This window comes from Lepisma saccharinum, chromosome 13 (genome assembly GCF_977018435.1).
Source record: "Lepisma saccharinum chromosome 13, izLepSacc3.1, whole genome shotgun sequence".
In the NCBI taxonomy this organism is placed as follows: domain Eukaryota; kingdom Metazoa; phylum Arthropoda; class Insecta; order Zygentoma; family Lepismatidae; genus Lepisma; species Lepisma saccharinum.
In genome coordinates, this window is record NC_139241.1 from 58,384,666 (window position 1) to 58,402,353 (window position 17,688).

The window sequence follows — 17,688 nt, forward strand, 5'->3', positions numbered from 1 at the left end:
CGATACACATACTTTCCTGTACTGGCGGCAGCCTTTATAAAGATCAGCGGCCGGTTTTTTTTTCTTTCGTCAGCATTGTTGTTATGAATTTTTTCTTCCTTTGTTTCTTAAAGTGGTCTGTTTGTGGTTTTCGCTAATTGGCTACAGATTAATGTGAGTTATGTTTTTCTTTTGCATTGTTGATAAACTGTTTATTTTCCGCCAATTTGTTCTTCCTCACACTGGAGCAAAAATTTCAGCTGCTTTCAAGTCACTGACCGAGTCGTGCTCGGGAAATTATTTTAACGCGACGCGAGTTAAAACGTGAAGGGTAGTTTTCTTGTTAATACGTTCTGTGCATTTGTTCCACGTAACACGTCTAGTAAACTTACCATTTCAGGCTTTTTCAAAACCCGTTAGAAAGAGGCCCAATGTTCACAAAGAAATTTTACAGTTCGTTGCTGGGGATAGTGCGGCAGAAGGGATTTTAACGAAGACGAAGTGGATGTGCACTTCGAGTTTTGTCCTGAATTGGCAGACAAAATGTATTTGGTACCTCCATGGGTTACATTGAAAAGGTTCAAAAATTGTGTTTTTAAAGACAAGGTTAATTTCATTTTTTTTATTTCACTACATAGTTCAATAAGACTGCAACGTGTATCCGTATGTTTACAACGTACGACCACTTTCTTGGGGTGCACAGCCTGCCTGGAAAATGAATGTCAATCTAAAGTTATTATATTTCACACATACAATTTTATTTCAGTCGGTAATTTTGTAATCAGTGGCGGCGATTAGGGGTGCAGTTGCTTTTTGCTATTTTTACCCCCGCACTATGCTAAACCTTGTCTACTAAGGGAAAGTAAACTGCCCCCCCCCAACAGCCGTTTTGGCACCTTGCTCTCCAGTTTTGAAAGGTTGCATGCGTGTTTCATGGTTTTCCTTATTTTCAGCATCGCATCCCCTCAGCATCCCTTGATGATTAATCCTGGCGCCGCCGCTGGGTATTCGCACTACTAGACTTTCACAACAGAAGCGTCAATTGCATTGAATCACGGAGAGAGGGTATGACACGGCTCCTTTCACTTTCAACACCTCCTACTTCCACATTTTCCCTTCCTTTCCTTGAAATTGCTTTGTTTACATTACGTTCGTCAAGTTGCAACAAGCACTTCTTAGGTTTACGATGTTTGAATCACAAAACGACATCTGAGGATAGAACGCTCCTCTGGTCCCTTTGGCACAATCCTGTTCTACATTGCATTCTATACGACTAGGTAATGGCTATAAGCCAGTGGTTCTCAACCTTTTTCAGTCCGCGACCAACCTTGTAGGATATTACACTTCATGGGAAACAGTTTATAATCATATTTTTGCTAACATCGAGTACTTTAAGAAGCCCTCTTTCACGCTTGCTTAAACAAACTATTTGGTTTAATGGAAGTATTGAAGAGGACTTCGTAACATAGCACACACTGGTGCTTAGGTTCGTCTTTATCACCGCTGCACATAATTCCCAATCTTAAAAAGCTCTCATCTTACTTACGATGATATTGTTTATTTCGTTTCGCGTCCATTGCCAAAATAGTCGAAGCTCGAAGATGAAGCACGAACACTACTTGATTCATCATCATCACTACCGAAACAGCGTTTCACCACAGCACACACTTGTGCTATTCTTTTCAATGTTCACAAAGTCGACATGCATGCGACATACAGATAATTAAGAACTCATTCCCTTTAGTTAAACATCAGACAGATGCGGGTAAAAAGCAATGGTAGTGCGCTAATATCAGAAATGTAGAGTTTAGACTACGTACAACACGGGGTGAATTTAAATTGTTAAACAACATACGTATCTCAATAATTTTAATGTAATAGGTTTTTAAGGCACAGTAAATAAAAAGAGAAATTCGAGCCCGGCTTCGCGATGCACCAAACGCCCCCTCGGAACCCAGCAGTGGGTCGCGCCCCATAGGTTGAGAAACGATGCTATAAGTTCAACAATGGCACAAGTGAGCCCGTCTAAGTATTGCTACAGTGTGTTTCAAAAGTCACCCAATCAGAAATGTGATAGCTTATAACTTGAAAACTTTACATCAGGTTTTTGCATCATGAAGCCTCGGCCATTGATTGCCATGTGTTCACTCTTCTTGAGCTATTAGTTAATAAGGCGAAAATTATTCACATAATAAACAAATTTTTTTAAAAAAATGCTAATAACGTTTTTGAAAGAAAAATAAGGTTTCATAAAATTTCATTGGAAATGAAAAAAGGGCATTAAAATTAGAAATAGGCAGTAGGATATAAAATAGGCAAAATGTAAAATCTTCTAAAACATTAGCAACAACAGAAAATGTATATGTCGAAAAAAATATCAAAAACTGCAAAAATAAAGAAAGGCATTTTGCCATACTTCCGCCGCTACTCATTTAGCTTTACACTCATTGCTTCTTAAAAATGATGAGAACATGTTTCATCTTCCTTAAGAAGAATGATATATCAATTGCAAAACATATAAATGTAAACGATTTTTTGTCTGGGGGAGCAAGTACCAGAATAAACATACCAATAATAATAATAATGTTATTATAACATTATTATTATTGTTGTTATTGATTTCCTTTATTTTACATCGCTTCTTGTGCCACTTTTGGCTAATTTGTGAAGATGGGAATTAGTGATTACATGATGAAAATGATGAATGGATACTCGCAAACATCCATGTTCTGGCCGGGATTCGAACCCAATTATTATTACTATTAGTAGTGGTAGTAATAACACGTTCACTTTCACATTAATAACGAAAAACAAGCACATAAACTATTTTTGAAAGACAGAAAATGTTTGATAAATGCATTTAAAATTATTTTTTACATTAACGTAACTTTCGTGCACGATATATGTTTCACATGTATGCAATGTGGAGTGACGTGGACACTAAATTGTTTGCGTATTCAAAGTTTCCTTAATAAATATTACGTACAGCATGTATTATTTAAATACATTACAGAACCAATTCATCCATCTCTCAATAAACGAAGAGCAAAAATTACATAAATTGACTCCGAAATGTGCATGCTCCCTTTCCTCCAAACAATTGTTCATGCATTTAAAAGAAAATCAATTAAGACAGTCGTATTTCTCTGTCTGGTGATTTACAATGCATTACAGCGAAGAAACACAGATTGCGAGCGAAGCGAGCAAAAAAAAAATTGGATCCAATTTTTTTTGCAGGCTGAAATCAATATTAGTTTAATAGGGCGCAAATCATTTCACGGAACGCCATGGCATTGTATCATTTACAACGTTTGTGCCTCCCCTATGGTGTAGTGGTAAAATCGTTATCTTGTGATTAAAGGGTCCCGGGTTCGATACCCACTCTAAGCTATAGGCGGTCTCAATTAGCCTTTCTGTGCATAAACCTTTTTTTCATTTATATCGTTCGGTGCGCAGGGCCGTCTCCCGCCGTCCCCTATTATAGCTACGGTTCTGTACTTGATAAAACTAAGAAAAAGAGGGATTGCGAGCGAAGCGATCAAGAAAATTTTGCGAAAAGTATTTTTATTTGCATAAAATTTGAAGTTCTGGGCGGTAATTGGCCCCTGCAGGTACACTTGGCCGTCAATGCTTGCCCCACCTAGAACTCATTTCCGACCAAGGTTGGGGGGGGGGCATTGCCCCCCCCCGTGTTTGCGCCACTGTTTGCAAATACACTGTATAAAAAAAAAACGAACTGTCTATTGTGAGGCGATCCGGAATCACCAACTTAACCTACTTCGCTATGTCAAAGCCAGAAAGTTAATACATACTACTCTGGAAGGAAGAGAAGAAGAAAAAGACTATGTAAATTACGTTGAAACCAAATACGTAATCAAGCATCACTTTAACGTTACACATATGCTCATCCGGTTGTTAAAAACACCAGGAAGAAAACACTTTCACTTGAGATGTAGGAGTATTCTCGATTTTATGTAGTGGGCGTGGACTGAAGGCACGAGCAACGTGACATTGCAAAGCGGTATTGCTCGTCCAAATCCTAATCAAAGCGAATGCAGTAATCAACTACCTAGCAGTGTTGCCAATTCATACATCAGGAATACCACTAAATTTCAAAACTGCATTAGAACTCGTTACAGGATTGTTGACATACAAGGTTTGAAGTAAAGTTGCTGACTTCTAAAATCTATTTCATATCTCGCTATTTAAGGACATTAAACTTGTAAAAGAGCAACAAATACTACTGAGAAATGTGAGCATCACACTTCTACTACTACTACTACTAATAATAATATTCTCTATCAAGCGGGCAAGGTTCAATCAGACGCTATTAATTACAAACGAGAATAAAATACACTGTATATCACTGACAAACTGAAAATAGTATTTATTTCTCTTCCAAGCGTGACGTTATCTCTGATTTTTTTACAAGTCCTATTTTTTTATTTTACGTCACTTTCTGCCACTTTTGGATAATCGCGAAGATGAGAATGTGTGATTATTAAATGAAAGTAAACTTATAAAGAAAGAGTATGCCAAAATCTGGACTCAATGGTCCTTTTTTGTCTAGACAATCTGAGGCAAAGCGCGCAATCCCCTCTGAAGGATCCGAGTTTGAATCCCAGTCAGAGTATTTGTTCTGTTGTGTTTGTAGTTTCATTTAATTCTCATAGTTCGAGCAGCACAATACCCAAATGAAAGCACTGTATATAATCGAGAGACCATCTATTTTGTCTTCAGGAGAATAATTTTATTTTTGCCGTTGATCGAACCTACAACGGATCTCATTTTACTACAATATCTTCACAGAGGAAATTGTGGGATGTGCAACATTTTTACATTGTTCATGCGACTGTGCTACTTATGTGATTAATGTCGTCTACACCAAGATGTAGGTCATATTTTCAATTAAATACACAACAAAGCTACTTACAGTTTTTACTCCTTCGAAACTCGCGTTGTAACATCCTGAATTTGACATCCAGAAAAATACATCGGAAACTCCTAGCAAAGAGGCTGACGAGTAAAATATTCACTACGTTCGCAACACTGAAGGAGCTATTACCGTGCACTTTTTTTTCTTATTTTTCCGTAATATTGTTCCTCTTTCTGAAGCACACATCCTAAAGAACTTTCACTACTACTTTCACTAGGAGTCGCTAACTCGAGAAAGTGAAGGGAAGCGTTTTTGACCCATCTGACCTTCGTTCTCATGGTCAATCTTCCAGAACACAACAAAACACCAAGCGACATGCGATCACCCGGAAGAAGGATTCTTGCGTTTGTAATCAGTGTTTTGGGTCCTTCTTTTCGGAACTTTCTACGGCAGTAAACACTTGCATCGGAAAATGACTAACGTTTATCACTATGCGAAGAAATGATGGACTCACGTTTTTCCTGAGTTGCATATTTGAAATTTTCCCCTTCTTTGAACAAGAAAACAAGCTGTCTTTCTTTTTACCTAGTGCATATTATAACAAAAAAAAAAAAAAAAAAAGAGAAACTCTTATACTCTTCTTCACGAGGAAGTCACAAGTCCTGTGCTTTCTAGAACATTGCGTAACGATTTATCATTCATAATTTGCCATTGCACTGTCTTGCGTTCAAGTATTCAACACAGCTCGTACGGATTCCTGATCTTAGCTCAGCACGATTTAAGCTTGGGTTTTGGAACTTGACCACAATCGCTTGTAAGTTTCGAGACCATGCCAGTTCCTTTTACCCAGTGATGTTCCTAATTTCTTTGACCAATCAATCTTTGCGAATAAAGTGAACTTTAAACAAACTTCGATTAGATTTTGTTGATTTATTCTAACTTGTACTACTACCATGGAATAAATGTTAATTATCTTCTTTCCTAGGGACCCTTATTTTCAGTTCTCGCCCGCCAAGTTCACTGAAGTTCAGCATCTTTATTTGCTCTTTGTGTTACTTACTACAATTTCATTTAATCATCATTAATCATCGTCGTCGTCGCGCTAAGCCCAAAATGGCAGAAAATCGACCCGAAATATGAGAAAAATACAAGTGCAATTATGAGGATGAATAATGATTAAATGAAACTATAAACACAACAGAACGAATACTATGACTTTTTTCTTTCCTAATTGTATATTTATACTGTTTGTAGGAAATTGTATGTTAACTGTAGAGGTAGACCGTAACCTGACATGGGTTAGGTGGAAAAACAGGATATGTTTAACCTCGCCCACTAAATAAATATATTATTATTCTACATTCTAGCACCAAGTTTCATTTCAAACTTCAAAGGAAGCAACCACGATTTATTCTCCCCCAAGAGATTCAGCTTTCAAAACCAGACGGTGTCAGATCTGAACCTAACCAGGACAGGAAGTGTAGACGGTCTCTCTGAGCGCTCGTTCAACACCGCCAAAAGCAACCAGGATCCACCACCAACAAGTCCAGCAGAGAAGCGCAGAATGTTCAGGTACGTGTACTCATTGTCTAAACTGTAGGAAGACTTCGTTCTCTTTTTTAAACACGAAGTCGTATATACAGGGTTATTCAAAAAGAAATTCACACTTTGTAACATCTTGTGTTATTGAGATGCACTAATATTTATACATGTATGAAAATAGTAACTAAAAAAGTTTTATTTCAATGACAGCCTGCAACCGTAATATCTGTCAGTGATGCTACGTGACAACTTTACACAAAATGGCTGCTATACCAAAGGGTTATGGAGTTTTGTAAGTCTGGATCCACTACCTTAGTGCGTCACAAATTCAGGACTGAATTTTAAAAAGGTTCCAGCAGTCTTCAGCTTGGTATGGCACGTTATGTTGATTTTCTTGGACTTCGGGGGAATGTTTCCCGGATCTCTTCCACCCGTTCCCCTGATGTTGATATCCTCCCACTGCTTTTTTCTTTACAGATAATTTCTTTAAATTTCCTTACTCAATCATAGATGGATTGCCTGCTAGGTGGAACCATTTTAAATTCTGTCCTGAATTTGCGACGCACTGGGGTAGCGGACTCAGACTTTAAAAACTCCATAACATAAAAGGCCTTCTCCATCGAAACAGTAGCCATTTTGGGAAAAGTGGTCACGTGATCATTGGCAGTTACTTTTTTTATACATAGTCTACATAACATATTAGTACATCTCAATAACAACACAAGTTACAATCATTTCAAAGTGTGAATAACCCTGTATTTATAATTTTGTTGTTCAATATTGCTTTGCAACCTCTCTAAGTTGATGGGGATAAATGATGAATGGGTGAAATAGAAGAAGGAACAAAGACAATGGAATGTGGATGCCTTAACCAGGATTCGAACCTAGGGGTCTCCATCTTTGTTGCACGCTACACTATCCACAACAATTATATTTATAGTGACACTGATGGAGAACTTCTCCTATGATTTAATTTTTTTATATGTAGGGGAAACTACTATATACATATTGGCTCAATAAGTCACTTAACACCCTCAGTACAAGGCCACTGCGGCATGGAATGTGAAAATGGCGATGACCAATCATTGCCTGGCCAAGGGGGAACCACACTGACGCCACCCACACGGTCGGCGGCCATCTTGAATTCAACTTCAGAATTTTAAATGGGAAGGGGGTCGTGCGACATATCAAAATGGGCTAGAATTTCACGAGAAATGCAATGGTGAAGGTTTTTTCGACGTATCTTTAACCAGTAAAAAGTTATGACTGAATTCTTGTACCAATTTGCTCCTTTTCGAGGTGTTAGAAAAATGTTTAGCGCATCGGTAATGCATCGAGATCAAAGTGACGCATGCCATTGCACATTATTTTAATCGGATACATCCATGAAGAGCTGCTCATTATGAATGGTTGTCGCGAACAATTACCAGTGTGACGCTTCCATTGAATTAAAAGTCCTTCACAGTGACAAGGGTAATGTTTATGTTCAGAAGGAAGTTTATAAACAGAATATTCGATGCTTTTTATCTGATAACCCATTTTTGACAGATCAAAGCTGAATGGTTAGTGTTGGTAAGTTAATGGTGTGACGTGCTGTGTGGAACACGATTGGTTAGTCAATTTATCATCAACGGAACCTTAGTAGGGGCAAATAGAGAGTACTGAATCTTCTTTTGAGGCTCGTGAGGCTCGATTGCCTTAATGGATTTCTCTTGTAAGGCGCAGTGTTGCCAACTCCTTACCCAAAAAAATCACCAAGGTTGTGGCGCTCGTCGTAGCCTTTTATGATGTATATTTTGAGGGCAGAGTTGGCAACACTGTGGGGGGCACTGTAGCCTTTTATGAGGGGGGGGGTTTATTGCCCTCTGTTTACATCTGGCAACACTACCGTAGATTGACAGTGTTGTTAACCTACTGGGTTTTTTCACTGTAAATTTTCATCAAAGGACCTGAGGGGCCTATGTATTTTTTTATGTCTGGCAATACTGTTGGGGGGCCTAGTGTTGGCGACACTGTGGGTTTTTACTGTAGCCTTTTATGAGGGGGGTCTATTGCCTTTTTTTTATATTTGGCAACTCTACCACTATTCATACTTTTTCTCACATATAGGTGTACGTGATGAATCACCAAACAGATTTTTCCTAAGTCATGAATTGGAGGGTTCTATGACAACCTATATTAATTCTCGTAAGAGAACAGAAAACACACACACACAAAAAAAAACAATACTGTGGTCACTACAACAAATAGTCTTCTTCAACCCCAATCCAACAACCCAAAAATCATCCTAACTAGAACCATGTAACTATCTGCCATCTGTTAGAGGTTTTGTGAACTATGTGGTGTTTTGTTTGTGTGTAAAAAAAATGCAATGCTTTTTGCACTTGGTTATCATCACCTAACATGTTATTAATTGTTTTTTAAAATTAATTACAACTGAAAACTAATAATTAATATTATCTAAAGTTACTAATTAATATTATACAAATAATTGATATATTTTTTTTGTTCTTGTTGCTAGTGTTGGGTAATTACAGTTGTTGCAAAATATTAGCTCTCGCGTATGGCAGTTTCTGAGTTTTGTTGGGTATATATAGACGAATCGAAATTTTACTTGTTATGTTAAATTGTATGTTAGGGTACATGGTAGGAGAAATCATTGTATATTAGAGCGCTCTTTTAATGATTTGCCTATAACTGCATACAGGCAGCCGTAAATTTAGCATAAAATATCCTGATCCTGTTTCTTCTAGCATGTGCGACGTTTGTTGTGGTGGGCTTCTTGGGGGAAATGTGATTCTCCCATGATGTCATCTGACTTACTAGTATATGCGATACGAAGAACAGGTGTGTATGTGGCTTACTAGGATTAGGCTCATGGTAATGAGGTCCTAGTAGCTGAAACGTTGTCGGGGTATTTTGCAAAAATTTTCCTTAAACAGTTAACAAATATAATATATATTTTTTTTAAATTCAGACATTAGATGGATTTTACAAATATATTTTTAAAAAAATAGGTTAGGTAATTGTGGCTTCTACAGCTCGCCAAGCAGGGTGCTCTTGCATAAGCTCTTATCAGTCTGTAAGTCAGCAACAAGCAACCTGCGCTAGAGGTAGATGCTCTTGACATCATGAAAAATGAAAGCTTTTTCACTGTAAATTTTCATAAAAGGACCTGAGGGGTCCATGTATTTTTATGTCTGGCAATACTGTTGGGGGCCTAGTGTTGGCGACACTGTGGGGGCACTGTAGCTTTTTATGAGGGGGGGGTTTATTGCCCCCTTTTTATATTTGGCAATTTTATTGGATGTTCCTTTTTTTGAGGCTCGAAATTATTATTTGAGGCTTGAAATCATTATTTGATGCTCGTCGGTGTTGCCAACCCACTCTACAAAAATTCTACTATATAATCTTTCACTGGCTAACCTAACTTAACCTACTCTAACCTAACCTAACCTAACCTAACCTAACCTAACCTACTCTAACCTAACCTAACCTAACCTACTCTAACCTAACCTACTCAAACCTAACCTAACCTAACCTAACCTAACCTACTCTAACCTAACCTAACCTAACCTAACCTAACCTAACCTAACCTAACCTAACCTAGCCTAAAGCAAGGAGCTGGCAACCTTGCTTGAGGCTTGCCTTACAGTGCATAAAGCAAGGTTGCTAACCTACTGGTATTTTTGCCATAACTTTTTACAAAAAAGAGAGAGGAGAGAGAGAGATGGAAGAGTTAAACAACCGACAGCCCACCTACAGCTTTTTTTTTGTCTAACCTAACCTAAAGCAAGGTTGCCAACCTACTGGTACTTTTGCCATGGCTTTTTACAAAAAAAAGAGAGAGGAGAGAGAGAGGGAAGAGTTAAACAACCGACAGCCTACCTACAGCTTTTTACAAAAAAAAAAGAGAGAGGAGAGAAAGAGAGGGAAGAGTTAAGCGTATTATCTGCTTTCATGTCAGATTTTACCAACCTGTGAGCTGTAGTGTTTAGGTGACAAGCGACCTGCTCAAATATGAGTTGGCAGCACTGACTTATAAACCCATTGGGTTCTCTTGGCATGTTTTTTCATGATGTGTTGCTAGGCTATTGAGCATCTTGGCGTATACAATGTATATATTTTGAGAGGGGGGTTATAGCTTTTTTATGCTGTACGAATACTGGAAGCTTGACAGTGACAACCAACAGAGTAGGTAAACCTACATCCAGGAACTGGCAACACTAGTTTCTGACAGTGAATTTGAAATAAAATATTAAACAAAATACATGAGTAAGCACTGTGATTACAAATAGTACCAGTGTTGTGCCCCCAACTCCAACTGGGCAACTGGGGGAAATAATTGTACAACAATTTGTACCTAATTGTACAACAACTTGTACCTAATTGTACAACATATACACAGACATAAAAGAGAGAGCCTTCCCGCAACTTACTTCATGTACAATTTATATGATTTTACAACTGTGAAAAGAAAGCATATGTGTTCTGTATGCACACATTTATTCTTATTTTTCGAAGTTGAATGAAAGCACATGTTTTTACGCTCTCGTAATACTAACCTTGCTCCACTGATTTTAAATTGCTTCCATCCGCTTTTTTTTCTGTGTTATTTCCGCATGTATGCAACATTTGCTTTCAATAGACAGAAGGAATGTTAGTATAGCAGGCTCCGAGTTTACAATTTATTAAATTAAACAATAATTTATGTAAGAATATACTTGTACTTACCGAACACAAAATAATAAAAAGCACATGTGAATGTTTGCGTGTACAAAATGCTAATTAGCGAGAGTTAATTAAGCAAGGCAAGTAAAAGAAGCAAAATAGAACAACATATGGCGGCGTGAAAATATGTAAAAAATTCGATTCAGAGGTGGATCGAATTAAAGTTGGGGGATATTTTGCATTTTTTCCCTATAATGTACAAAACATTTACCGTACATAATCTTTTCCATTTACAACAGTATAAAATAAGAGGAATGTGTGACAATATCCATATTAATTAGGAAAGTATGTTGTATGCTAGGTTAGCTAATTGTGTCTTCTACAGCTTCACTGTATAGAGGGAAGATGGAAAAAGAGAGCTCTACGGAAACTGACGCTCTTAACAATATTGTACGCCCGTGAAAATTATATATAAATAAGGCATAAGCGTATTATCTGTTTTCATGTCAGATTTTCCCAACCTGTGAGCTGTAGTGTTTAGGTGACAAGCGACCTGCTCAAATATGATACTGTTGACAATATTGTAGGCCCCGTGAAAATTATATATAAATAAGGCATAAGCGTATTATCTGCTTTCATGTTAGATTTTACCAACCTGTGAGCTGTAGTGTTTAGGTGACAAGCGACCTGCTCAAATATAATACTGTTGACAATATTGTACGCCCCGTGAAAATTATATATAAATAAGGCATAAGCGTATTATCTGCTTTCATGTCAGATTTTCCCAACCTGTGAGCTGTAGTGTTTAGGTGACAAGCGACCTGCTCAAATATAATACTGTTGACAATATTGTACGCCCCGTGAAAATTATATATAAATAAGGCATAAGCGTATTATCTGCTTTCATGTCAGATTTTCCCAACCTGTGAGCTGTAGTGTTTAGGTGACAAGCGACCTGCTCAAATATAATACTGTTGACAATATTGTACGCCCCGTGAAAATTATATATAAATAAGGCATAAGCGTATTATCTGCTTTCATGTCAGATTTTCCCAACCTGTGAGCTGTAGTGTTTAGGTGACAAGCGACCTGCTCAAATATAATACTGTTGACAATATTGAACGCCCCGTGAAAATTATATATAAATAAGGCATAAGCGTATTATCTGCTTTCATGTCAGATTTTCCCAACCTGTGAGCTGTAGTGTTTAGGTGACAAGCGACCTGCTCAAATATGATACTGTTGACAATATTGTACGTATATTGTATTGTATAGGAGACTAGAAGCATATAATTTGGCGAAAAAAAAACCAAGTAAGGTCATAGAAAATAGTTAAAAAAAAATAAACAATTATATTTTGCATTGCACAGCATTAGGTATTAAATAACATACCCCCAAAAAATCTCTGCATTATGCGTTCTGAAAAAAATTGCCCTACGTGCCAAATTACTATGTCAAGTAAACATTTTCAAAGACACTGTCGTACTTGTGTGCCGGGAAAGCGAATATGTGCGACCAAACTGTGCTCTAAGTGTGGAAACAATTTTTCTATTGATAACTTCAAGCGACACCAGCTTACTTGCAAGAGCACTGGAACATCTCTACCGCAACCTTCCAAGCGAAAGGTAGAAGTAACCTCCCTCGATACATCGCCACCTGCCAAACGCGTCAAGCTGGCGAAGAAAGCAGACCGAATTGCGTTTGAGCATTTATTAGAAGACTTTAACATAACATCAGACAGCTTCTGCGATGTGCGTAGTTTTCTGGAGAGCGAGCGAGCTAAGATAATATCCATCCTCAACGATGCATTGGCTACATACTCCACTAAATTCTATGCTGTGCTATGCTGCAAGTATAAGAAACCGTCTGATGAAATATATAAATTCTTCCATGCCACAAAAGCAAAAACACTGCATCAGGCAGATGTCACTGACCTCGACAGCATCTACGACAAGTTTGTCGAGGAGTTTGTGGCAAAGCATGAGGAGCATCAGGCTAAAGGCTCGGGCGGTTCGCTGTGTGGCGACCCCCACGAACTTTGTCTGAAACTTAGCAAGTCCCTGCCACTGGCAGGGTCTAGCTATATTGCCCTGCCGCCCGAGGTTGAAGCAAGGAAATCTGTTCTCAATATTCAGAACAAAGACACCAAATGTTTCCTCTGGTCGGTGCTGGCAGCATTACACCCTATACCTAGGGAAAACAGTCCACGCCGTGTTAACCACTACAAGCAGTATGAGTCGGAACTGGAGGATGCAATGGCCGGGATTGCCTACCCTGTAGAAGTCTCGCATATTCGCAAGTTTGAGGTTCGTGCTCGTGACTTGTTGGGCCTACAATTAGCCATCAATGTTTACGGTCTCACCGAGAACAAAAATGAGGTCCACCCCATCCGGGTGAGCAACGTGGGCAACAACAACGAGGTACGAGAAATCAACCTCCTGCTCATCAAGGACGAAACCCATCACCATTACACCCTTATTCGCTCTCTTTCCAGACTTGTTTCAAATCAGAAAAATAGACATAATGGTCACATCGTGGTGTGTCGCAGGTGCCTGTCCACTTTCGACAACCAAAACCATTATAAATTCAAACACTCTCGAGGACCCAACATTGCTGCTGAGAAGCTAGCTCGCCACATGTTCTACTGTGGTACCAACAAGCCTGCACGAACTATCCTGCCCGAACCTGGTACAGTAGAGTGCTTTCGCATGCACAGTGCTATGGTGAAGCATCCTGCCTATATTGTAGCAGACTTCGAGGCCTTTCTTCAACCTCTGTCTAACTGCGAGCCCAACCCCGAAACATCCTCTACCATTCCTTTCCAAATCCACGAGGCCTCGAGTTACTCCTATCTTGTGGTGTGGCGAGACCAACATATTGCCTCCGAGCCCTATGTGTATCGCGGTCCCGACCCGGTCAAACACTTCCTGGAGAGAATGCAACAGGAAGCCATCAAGATAGGGAAGGTGCTGTTGGCCCCCAAGCCCATGCTGCCTCTGTCTCCGGAAGACAAGCATCAGCACGAAATGGCTCTAAATTGTCCTGTTTGCAACTCGGTCTTCACTGACGATAACAAAAAGGTCCACCACCATGACCATTATGGGAGCGGAAGCTACATTGGCCCGTGGTGCAACAGATGTAACTTGAGAGCCAGGGACCCGCGCTTCATACCGGTCTTTTTTCACAATGGCTCGGGATATGATTTCCATCACTTGGTTACACATCTAGGGTACGACAATGCGAGAATCAATGTCCTGGCACAGAACGAGGAGCGTTATATTAGCATCAGCAAGTGGGTGCCGATCCCCAACTCAAGCAGCAGCATCGAGCTTCGGTTCCTCGACTCTCTGAGGTTCCTCCAGGCAAGCCTCGATGCTCTTGCTGGGAAGCTCAGAGACGACCAACTAGCCATTACTACATCAAGTTTCCCGAACTTAGATGTCGCACTCATCAGGCGTAAAGGGGTCTACCCCTACGAATACGTCACAGACCCTTCCAAGTTCGAAGAAGAGTTGCTGCCTCCCCAGGATAAGTTCTACAGCCAGCTGAGAGGTTCAGGTATTACCGACGAGGAGTACAAGCATGCTCAGTCTATGTGGGTCGAGTTGGGTTGCCGAACTTTCGGTGATTACCACGATGCATACCTGAAGCTTGATGTGACGCTTCTTGCCGATGTGTTCCAGGCGTTTCGGGACACTGCGATAAACATTTACAACCTGGACCCTGTATATTTTTACAGCCTTCCTGGACTGGCATGGTCGGCCATGCTCCTGCTGACTAAAGTTAAACTTTCACTTATCTCCGATAATGATATCATGCTTTTCATCGAGAGAGCTATCCGGGGCGGCATGGTCCAAGTGTCGCAACGCTTCGCACACGCCAACAATCACCACATGGCCACTGGTTACGACCCCTCCCAACCATCAAGCTACATCATGTACACTGATGTGAATAATCTTTAAGGGCACTCTATGATGCAGCCACTCCCAACAGGACAGTTTAAGTGGGTTGATCCTTTATACCACGACATCGAAAAAGAGTGCGACGAGTTTGGGTTTTTTGCCGAGGTGGACCTTGACTTCCCCGAGAAGCTGCAGGATACATTCTGTGACCTTTCGCCTGCTCCGGAATTGAAGTGTCCACCTGGCTCGGATCAACCGAAGCTCGTCATGGACTTGGAGCCCAAAAAGCATTATGTGCTACACTACCGGAACCTCCAGTGGTTAATGCAGCAAGGGGTCTCGGTCAAAGCAGTTTACCACGTGCTCTTGTTCAAGCAGTCTCCATGGTTGAAGCCGTACATCGAACTGAACACCAACCATCGCACTGCTGCCACTTCGGAACTTGATCGCGATTTTTTCAAATTAATGAACAATGCGGTATTTGGGAAGACCATGGAGAATGTGCGAAATCGCGTTGATGTGAGGTTGGTGACGAAGAAAACACAGTGTCGTCGACTTGTTGCAAGCCCACTGTTCAGGTCTCGAACAATTTACAACGAACAGATGTCTCTGATTCACATGAACCGGGGCAAGGTGCTACTCAACAAGCCCATCTATGTGGGAGCTGCAGTTTTGGATCTGAGCAAGTTGTGCATGTTCGAGACATATTACGGCATACTACGTGCACACTACAACCACAATATCTCGCTCCTCTACACAGACACAGACAGCTTGGTGTACCATGTTCGCACGGCCGATGTGTATGGTGATATAGCCAAAGTTCCAGCTCTTGTCAAGCTCTTCGACACATCGGGCTATCCCCAGCTAAACCGGAATTCTGCCCCGGAACAAAAAAATACCCGGCAAACTCAAGGACGAGAAAGACGGGGATGTGATTGTGGAGTTTGCTGGACTTCGTGCCAAAGCCTATGCAATCCGGGCTGAGGGTTCTGTAACAAAAAAGGCAAAGGGTGTAAGCAGGCAAGTGGTTCGGGAGCACCTCAAGTTTGAGGATTACCTCGAGTGCCTCAGAACAAAATCGCCCATTCTACAAAAAGAGCATCGTATCCAAAGCGTCGATCATGTGCTTACAACTAATATTGTCAGGAAAGTTGCTCTGGATGCACACGACGACAAGAGGTGTATTCTTGAATGTGGGGTCCATACACTTCCGTGGGGCCACTATCGCCTCCAAACTAGTAAGACCTGCCCAGAGTGTAACAAAAAGTAATAGGCAATGCGAAAAAAAACAATTTTAATTTACTTCTACTTCCTCGATTACATGCATGCATGGCACAGCAAAATTAAACTTCTGGAAACTGCTAATTGCAATTTGTACTTATATATATAAAATTCCACATTTCTTATTGTGTGCTATTTTTTTCTTATTTATTTAAAACTGTTCAGTCACTCTTTCATTCTTGACGTCATACACAAATGTTTTCTCTGCAATAAGAATGACACTGCACAGAGTATCTGCAGGCAAGGCATCGTGGAACTCGCATACAATCTTGATGTTGGTACGATCGTTGACCACCACTTGCTTCCTCTTAGATGTGTTGATGACGGTCATGGGTCTCCGTGCTTTGAATTCGCTGGGCGCGTAGTACACGTCCACGCTTCCCTCGGTCACGCGTTTGTAAGCCGTGTAAGCTTCGTAAAGTTTGAGGTAATCGTCTTTGGTCATGTCGAGGTTGTAATTCTCGCGCGGGAACACTTCGTTCCTACCGTTCTTCAGATAAACGTTCTTGATCTTGCAGTCGTCGAACTTGCTGGAATCTTTTTCCTGATTCTTGTCCCTCCCGGTCTGAAAAAGCACTACGACGAAATCTGGCATGTCGAACTGTATGTTGTTGAACTGCGTCGTCACGTCGAATTCCATGTGACTTCCCGACGCCATCTTCTGCACGCACTGGTAACCGTGAAAGTGAATCGGCACCTGCGGACTTTTCAAGATCTCCGCTTTGTACTTGAGGGCGTAGTTCGTTTCGTATTCCACCACCGGCATTCTCAATTCCATGCTCCGGATGACGCATTTCGCCGCTTCGGGTAAAGTGTTGGCTATCGGCGTGGTGCCGTCCGGACCCAAAGTAGCGTATCGCATCAGTGCGTCGTTGTCGTTGGCCGCTCTTCGAAACGTGATCCTCAGTCCTCCCTTCCACATGATCTCCTTGTAGTCCGAGAAGAAACCAGGCAGCAGACGCATGGGAAAGAGCACCGTGTGACTTTTCGTCGATATTTTGGTTCCGGCTTCGAATCCCCCGGCCTGGTAGTACGCTGCGTCCGTTTTGGATAATTTCAACGTTCCCACTGCCGTCGACGTGATGCCTGGATAATCTATTCTGTCGATGACGGTGTTGTGTTTCCTCACCTCCACCTGCGAGAACAGGTGAGGCACGAAGTTGTCCACGAGTATCAAGTTTGCTGCTGCGGGAAACGCGTCTCCGCTTTCTTTCTTCACCACGTCGAATTGAAGGTAGAGGTCCGCTCTGTGAGGATGAATAAACCCGTCGCCTACGTCCACGTCGTATTCGATCTCCCTGTTCGCTTCGTTCAGATTGGCGAACGTGCGACGGTTGGGAGGGAAAGATTGCAATTCGTAACTTTCGATTTGCTCCATTTTACATGTATGGTTATTTATTATATGTTGATCTCCACGATGGCCGTCGTAGTGGCACC

The 17,688-nt window shown here is 40.7% G+C and overlaps 1 protein-coding gene across 3 annotated transcripts in view; it reads left to right on the top strand.

The window, feature by feature from the left end:
* LOC145997321 (proton channel OtopLc-like) overlaps nucleotides 1-17,688 on the top strand; it is a 228,506-nt gene that overhangs the window by 136,663 nt on the left and 74,155 nt on the right. For all 3 annotated transcript variants that reach the window (XM_083134232.1, XM_083134233.1, XM_083134234.1), the window contains one exon: nucleotides 6,223-6,427. In XM_083134232.1, the coding sequence (XP_082990358.1) occupies nucleotides 6,223-6,427 (205 nt within the window). The remainder of the gene's footprint in view (nucleotides 1-6,222; nucleotides 6,428-17,688) is intronic.